General features: G+C 40.0%; 1 protein-coding gene across 1 annotated transcript in view; it reads left to right on the top strand.

Moving 5' to 3' along the window:
* The first annotated feature begins 823 nt into the window (after window positions 1-823).
* The window catches only part of SCUBE2 (signal peptide, CUB domain and EGF like domain containing 2), a 43,842-nt gene continuing 37,093 nt past the window's right edge, over window positions 824-7,572 (top strand). Inside the window, exons 1-3 of the mRNA XM_085317087.1 lie at window positions 824-1,010; window positions 2,638-2,763; window positions 5,890-6,024. Coding sequence (XP_085173213.1) covers window positions 824-1,010; window positions 2,638-2,763; window positions 5,890-6,024 — 448 coding nt within the window. The remainder of the gene's footprint in view (window positions 1,011-2,637; window positions 2,764-5,889; window positions 6,025-7,572) is intronic.

Genomic DNA, 7,572 nt, shown 5'->3' with positions numbered 1-7,572 from the left:
TACTGATATAGGGTAGCTATTCTGCAACTCTTTCTCTTAAACAGTCACTGGAAGTCTTCCTCTTTGTGTTTGAATCCTCCTCTGCAGCACAAAAAACTTATGCTGGTGTCTTCTGCTGCTTATAACTCTTCCTCTTTTTCTGTCTGTGCTTCTTCGTCTTTAGGACTTTCTCCTGTTGGTGTTTCTCTTTCTCCCCATTTCCTCTAATCTGGCATTTCCACCTGGATATTTTACTTCGGTATGCTGCGTGCTGTGATGGCTGACCAGGTGATTGGCAATGTTGCTCATCAGATACTATTTTAATATTAAAAAATGGAATTATTAATAAACTATCTGTCTAAGGGTAGGTCAGTCTTTTAATGTGTTGGGATTGGAAGTGATTTTGCAAGTACGTTTCTCTAAACTCCCCTTGCTAGTTTAAAAGTCACCATGCTGCTTTATAGTTACATCATGGCTGCAACCAAGAACTTTTTCAATGTCTACTTTTTGTAGAAAAGATTAACAGACTTTCTCTTCTCCATCATGCTTCTGTGGAGAAAGTCATATCTGCTGCTGCTGTAGATTGATGCATCTCTGTAAAACTTTTCAGCTAAATCGCATGGAGATTCTAGCCCATAAAGGATTGATATAGGTGTATTTACAAGTGGGAGAAAAGGCTTTATACAAGCTTGTCTAAAGTTGCATGCACATAAATATGCCCATATGTGGGTACAGCCATAATACATGTTCAGATTCAGCTACTGTCTCTACATGTTTCTGTTTGACTTGCACATACACACGTGTGCACCACACGCACACAGAGCCTTACATCGCCTAATCGGTGATGCACCCAAGTATTCCTAGTTCGCCCCTGCTGACGTCCTTTCTGAATCTGGGTCTTTTCACAGATGTGGATGAGTGTGCCCTTGGACTTGACGACTGTCATCCAGATGCTATTTGTCAGAACACCCCAAAGCTGTACAAGTGCATGTGCAAAGTGGGTTACACTGGTGAAGGGAAGAAATGTGAAGGTAAAGTGATGGAAATATGACGCTCTCCCTGTGACAATAATTGTCTCTCCCCTTCGCTTCCTGAAAGGTCCTGAAGTGCTTTACAAAACTAGTACAATCAACAAACCAAAGTTTCTTGTGCGAGTGGAGGGCAGCTGCCTTGCAGAAGCACAGTGTCTGCTCTCTGTGAGATGAAGGCAGATGTCAGCCAGGGATACTGGGACAAAAATCTCATTTTCATAAAAGAGGTCTTAGAAATCCTGTATACTCCTGTGCTTGAAAAATTTTAGTCAGCACCAAAGATCCCTTGCCTTGGCCAGCTGTATTAAAATAGGTGATGTCCATCCACTTTTAATTGCGATTGGACTGGTACCCAGAAATAGGAGACTTGATGCTTTATGATAGTCCTTAGTTACTTCTTATCATTTCCCTTTTCATAAATATAATAATAGATAAAAGTGAAGGTATTGAGCTTCAGGGCTGGTAGCTGCTCAAAATGTAACTGTTTGCTGGAGGAACACAGGATAGTTTACAAAGCAGCAATAGTGTGGGGTGGTTTTTTTTCCTTTTTTTTTTCTTTTTTTTTCTTTCTTTTTTTTTTTCAAAAGCTGACTAGTAGCCTGTGGAGGGGGAAAGAAACATTGCAGTATGCGAATGTATGTGATGCTGTAACCGCAGAAGTTTCCTGCCAGCGTTAGAGGTAGAACTTCGTTTTTTATAAACAGTTCCCTATGATTTCCTAGTCTATGGTTTATCTTCTTTAACTTTTGCTGTTCAGGAGTGGATTATCCATGCTACAAGTGAATTAGCACGTGYTGATTTTGAATACTGTGAAGGCTTTTGGTGAGAGTGATATCATGCAGCAGTGAATTCCACAGAACAATTGCTTGTGTGACACACGTTTGTATGAGCTTTCAATTAAATTGAATTCTGCTGTGATAAGGCATGATGATGACTTGGTGTTAACTTTTCCATTTGTTATTTTGGATACTTTTATCACATCACCCCTTTATTATGTCACTTTACATTTGTCTATTGAGTCCTTACAGAAAATGCAGGAGAAAACCTGACTTTTGAGAGTGCCTTTGTACAGGAGCTTTTTCATTAACCTACACCCTCCTTGTCTGCTTGTGTGACTGAATCTTCTTAATCATCTGGTTGAATTTTCAAAACAGGATTGCTAAAACTGTACATGATATTATATGTGAAAGCATTAAGTATTTCTGCTAAGGCCAAGAAGGAAACTTAAAAGTAAAGGTTTAAAATATGGAAGATGATTTATTCCTCAGGCTGATTTTAAACAAGATGCTCTTTGTCTCACCACCTGATTTACTTCTGGCTTACAAAAGCAAAGGAGAGCTGATTGCATTGCTTTTATCTGGTAGTACTACTTGATGTAATAATTAGATTGTTGTTTAATTGACAGCCTTAGAAAGCTTACACTATAACATAAAACTACGTGGGAATCTCAAGGAATTTTTGTTATTTTTTAGAAACGTTCAACAAGTACTATGTCAAATATAGTCTATTTGCAAGACAATGATGATTTAAGACAGCAGTTACTCTTAACATTTGCGTGTTTGCATCACAACCTGTCTATGATACTCAAGTAAGCATCCATCATATTGACTTTTGCTTTATTGTGTAGACATTGATGAATGTGATAACGACTTCAACGGCGGCTGTGTGCACGAGTGTTTCAACATTCCAGGAAATTATCGCTGCACTTGCTATGATGGCTTCATGTTGGCTCACGATGGCCACAACTGCATGGGTAAGAAGTGCATTCATGAACATTGCAAGTGGGGATGCTAACTTAACTCTTTAACTGTATCCATGGAAAACACTGTGCTGAATCAGYTTAGCTCGAGAAGAGTGTTACACCTGGAATTAAGGAATTTCAGGTATTGATGTGCCATCCCAGGGTGACTGTTCAGAGAATCTCTTTCCCCATTTGTAAAATGAGAGGATAATTATGCTATGTTTCTACTAAATGCTTCAGATTAAAGTGTGTGAAGTGTCACCTATTATTATGCAAAACATGTTTCTAGAGAGGAACATGTGGTATTGCCTTTTCCATTCTAAAGTTAGTTTATGGTCAGTTCTCAGCTTTGTTTATGGGCTTAGAAATCTTTTTTCTCAGATGTAGATCTAGATCTATAACATACGGACTTTTCGCTTTTATTGTGTCAGAGCTTTTTGTGAGTTGTAAGCCGTAAGGAAGGGACACAACATTTGTTGTGTATAATAGCTGAATGTGATAGAAGGTCATGGAAGTACAAAGGGACTAAGACAAGGACACTATTTTTGTTTGCTTGTTTTTGTTTTGTTTTGTTTTTGAGGCATTGATAGTTTCCTTCATTTTGTGGACCAGCAGSTGAAAATCTTTAGAAACAGGTAGCAAGGTGTCTTGGCTTTACTGTGTTGGTATTCATCAGCACACAGTGCAGCAATGTGCAGGAATGCATGAGCTGCCAGACTGCTGGCTCAGRGCTGGGACAGGGCCTCATGGAAATGAAGCTGTCCTACTCGCAGGACCCAAACTGAGTGTCCAACCCTGCACTTTGGTACCTGTCCCGCTTACGACTTCAGAAATAGCTCAGTTTCTTTCTTCAACTGCACTCTGTGGATTGCCCTGGCAGACTTCCATGCCCATGTCAGAGGGAACTTGCTCGCATGACATACTTTCAAGACTGCATTTAGCTTGGCTGGGATATTTCACACTAGCATATGGCAGATCAGGTGGGGGATCAAACTCAGGGCTGTGTYTTGCAGTGGGACAAATCAGAAAAGCTTTGCTGTGAGACTGGATTGAGTTTCATCCGGTTGAGTTTCACAGACTAACTTTGTTACAGTGTAAGTGGAGGAGTGGGTGAAGTCACCAAGTACTTCGCTAGAGAAGGTACACAGAGAGATAAGCAAAATATCTGCTGATGTTTCAAAATATTAGAAAAGAGATTTTATTTTTCTCTTTGTGTAAACATACAGTGGAGTTCAGCTGAGGTTAGCGTGAAGGGCTAAATGCAAGCCTCTTATAATGCCACCAGAGGATGTATTCTCAATCCATCCAATAGCCCTTCTAGAGCATACTTCTACTGACTGGTTTGCAGTCAGTTAGGTGTAGACATAACTTAGACCAAAATCTACCCTCTGTTACGTTGCTGTGAAGATGCTCAATATTGCATGGCAAGCTTTTTAAAATAAAAATATCACTGACATAAAATGAAGCTTTTATCATTGACCAGCTAATTTTGAGATGTAATGTAAACTTTAAATAAATATTTTGACATACAACAAATTGGATCACATCCTCTCTTAATCTGTTTATTTACTTTGTTCACACCATGGTTGCCCCCCTCTAACCCTGATTTTTGAAGATCTCAGCTGTGGGCCTGGGTTTTAGCCAAATAGACAATTACTTGTTGGAAAGAGATGGTATTCTGTAAGCTTTCCAAGGTTTGTAAGACAGAAACATCTGCTGGAGTTCAAATCTTTAGGACTGAAGACTCGCGGTGGCTGTTTATTCATGATTGTTTGCACATTCACATCACTGTAGAGCTCTAAAATACTCTGCTTCACTGTGATGGAGATATGTCAGCCGCTTTTGTTGCTATGGCAGGTCACATTGTTTTGCGTCCAGTTGGCTTACTCATTGCCTTCAGTAGAAATTAACTCTGTTGTAATGCTACATTATGCTTCTCTAAARGATTTCTCCCACTCGCCACCCCCCCCCTTTTTTTTTGGGGGGGGGAGGGGGAGGGAACAGCTGTTTTATGCCAGAAATGCTTAAGTGTTAGTTTTAAAACATTGTGCTATTAGCACAGGAACAATGAACAGAACAGTGAGCAAATGTGGCATTCCAGCTGAACTTGCAAATGAGACCAGTGCTTTGCCTCAGCATTTTTTTTATCATGTTTTTAAGGTACTAAACGTTCTTGCTTCCTTTTCAGACTGTCATCTCATAAAATTGGGGTAGGAAAATTCTTTGCTGGTAGAGGTTACAAAAGTCTGCCATTACCAGGAGATAAAACTTAGAAGAACTGGAGGCTGAGATGACTATCTGTTATTCAGAGATTTAGCTGAAATTTTTCTACTCTTTTTCCTCAGTTTTATTGCAAGCAGAGACTTCATATATTCTCTGATTTTGGTGAAGCTCTGAATATTGCAAAATCAGCACTACTTAAACTATTTCAAGAATTTCTGCTTTTGTCCTTGACTACAGTTAGGCACCACAGCAGATGCCTTAATATAAGTGATGATGACCTAGAGATGAGGGAGAAGGATAATAAATCATCCCAAGCATCAGAATAGATGTGGTATGTGATTTGTAGCTAGAATGAAAGTCGGAAGAAAAAGAGTTTTATATTTAATCCAAACTGATGCTGAGGTTGGTATTTTTCTTGTTCTATTTTAGCCTCAGAATGCRGAGCTTCAAAACACCTTTTGTTGCCTGAGCAAGGCAGAGCCATGTATGAATGCTCTGTTACATCTGCAAACATGCTAGCTAGCTTAGTGGCAACAGTCTCTAGCCACTCTGCAAGGCAGGGTGCCTTCTCCTAGATGGAGAGTGCAGCTAGGGCAGCTGCTTCTGGCTCCCCCCAGGCTACTCCACCTTCCTGGTTAGTTCTCCAGAGTTTACTTGGAGCCCTGTGACTGATCTGACAAACTGTGCGAAGAAGGGAGGAGAAGCAACAAAAATACACTTTTTCCAAGGGTGGTAAAAAAGCAGTCTAGCTCAGGGAGTCAGAGCTGTCTGGATAGTTGCACGCTGAGTAGGTGCTCCTCATGTTGAGTGGTTTCTGCCAATATGAGGTCTTGGTGTTAATTTGTAGCGGTGGCTTCCATTGTGGTGGGGCAGATACAAAGCTGTTCTTTTTCTCTCTCTCTCTCTCTCTTTCAGATACAGATGAATGCATGTTCAACAACGGTGGTTGCCAGCATGTTTGTGTCAACACTGTGGGGAGCTATGAATGTCGCTGTAAGGAAGGGTTCTTCCTAAGCGACAATCAGCACACCTGCATTCACCGCTCAGAAGGTACGAGCTGCTTTCTTCCAGGCGCAAAATAGGAGTTTTTCACAGAATCTTGCTGCAAAATCTCTAAAGCAACTTCAACAGTTTTTTTAGTTTGAGCTTTTCAAAGATGAAGAGGGATCTTGAAGTTCTCACTCATTTTAAAAGGAACTGTGTGTCTGGATCTTCTAAGTGACTTAGAAAACTCTTCACATCCCTCCTGCTGCTTTGATCCCACCCTAATGTCTGTAGTGTTGTGCTTTTGTTAACAGCTGCACTGTTGTAGTCTCAGCGTACTTTGTGCTCTGTTGTGTAGCTGGGCCAACTTCTGATCCAGGGAATGGCAACACRGTGCAGAACAGTGAGTTCTGACTGTTTCCATTGACTTCAGTGATGGGGAAATAACCTTTAGTACCTTCAGGTGTCTTTTAGATTCTCTGCACACCATTTAGGTTTCAGTAAGGAGATTTATTGTTTGTGAGCCCCAAGGGTATTCAAATCTTGTTCTTTGTTTTGAGTGAAGCCTGTATGAAGCAACCTTTGAGAGATCAGAGAGCCTTGGATGCCTAATTAGATACTGGGTTGAAGAAAATTATTTTGGAGGCCCTTAGGGAGTGCTTTAAAGTGGTTGCTCAGATCAGGGAGTTGTCCATTCAGCTGTACAGTGAATATCATACTAAGAAGTATTTAAAGCTGCAAAGTTTTCTTTAATCTAAGGCTTATCATTGGCATGACTGTAAGAGGAATCTAAGCACGAATAAACAAATCTCGCTTTAAAAATCCCCATGGTAGGGAGATCAGCATTTATAGACATATACGGCCATCCAGAGATGACTGTGCTGAGGTGGCTGTCATCTGACATAGCTGAATTGATCTGTTTGAATTAAGAATTTGTATTCTTGGCCTCTCTGATACTGGGCTTGGTCGCCTAGGGACTTGCTCTGATTCATCATGGTCTCTCAGGCCATTGCCCAGCTTGTTACTGCAGGACCTGAACTAATAGTGGTGATAAGTGAGAAGGCTGAAATGGTGGGGCAATGCTTTTCCCTTCATGTTTCCTTACTAGCAGTAATGTTTAYGTGCATATGTGGATGACGAATCTAAGGGGGAAAATCAGTTGCTTGAACACCTTGTCTTGTCTGATGTCATGAGAAGAAAAGCTTCCAACACTTTCTTCTTCTTTGCCTCTTCTTGGATACACTCTACTCTCTCTTCYCACTTCTCCTAACAGCAGAAATATTTCCTTGCTTTACATTTTGTTTCCCAAATTGTCCCTTTGGACTTCTACCTCTGTTCTGCTTTTGGGCAAAAAAGTTTTGTGCACTTAATTTAACCATTTTTTATTTGAAAAATAAAAGCAAGAGGGAAATAAAATACATGTTTTTTTAAGAAATATTTAATAAAATGTATTTTTACGGAAATTAATTTTAAGAAAAAAAAAAGCATTTTTTCCCTGAAATTTGTGTCTTGATACTGAAACACAGAAGTGTTGTTTTTATTTTTGAGACTATTTTTCAGGTCATTACACTGTTCCTGTTTTTTCATGATTYTTTTTATACTTCACACTAGTCC

The sequence above is a fragment of the Rhea americana genome, unplaced genomic scaffold (assembly GCF_003343005.1).
Source record: "Rhea americana isolate MKP2758 unplaced genomic scaffold, rheAme1 scaffold_49, whole genome shotgun sequence".
Lineage (NCBI taxonomy): Eukaryota > Metazoa > Chordata > Aves > Rheiformes > Rheidae > Rhea > Rhea americana.
The sequence above is the reverse complement of the archived record's forward strand: the minus strand, read 5'-3'. Positions and strand labels throughout refer to the sequence as shown.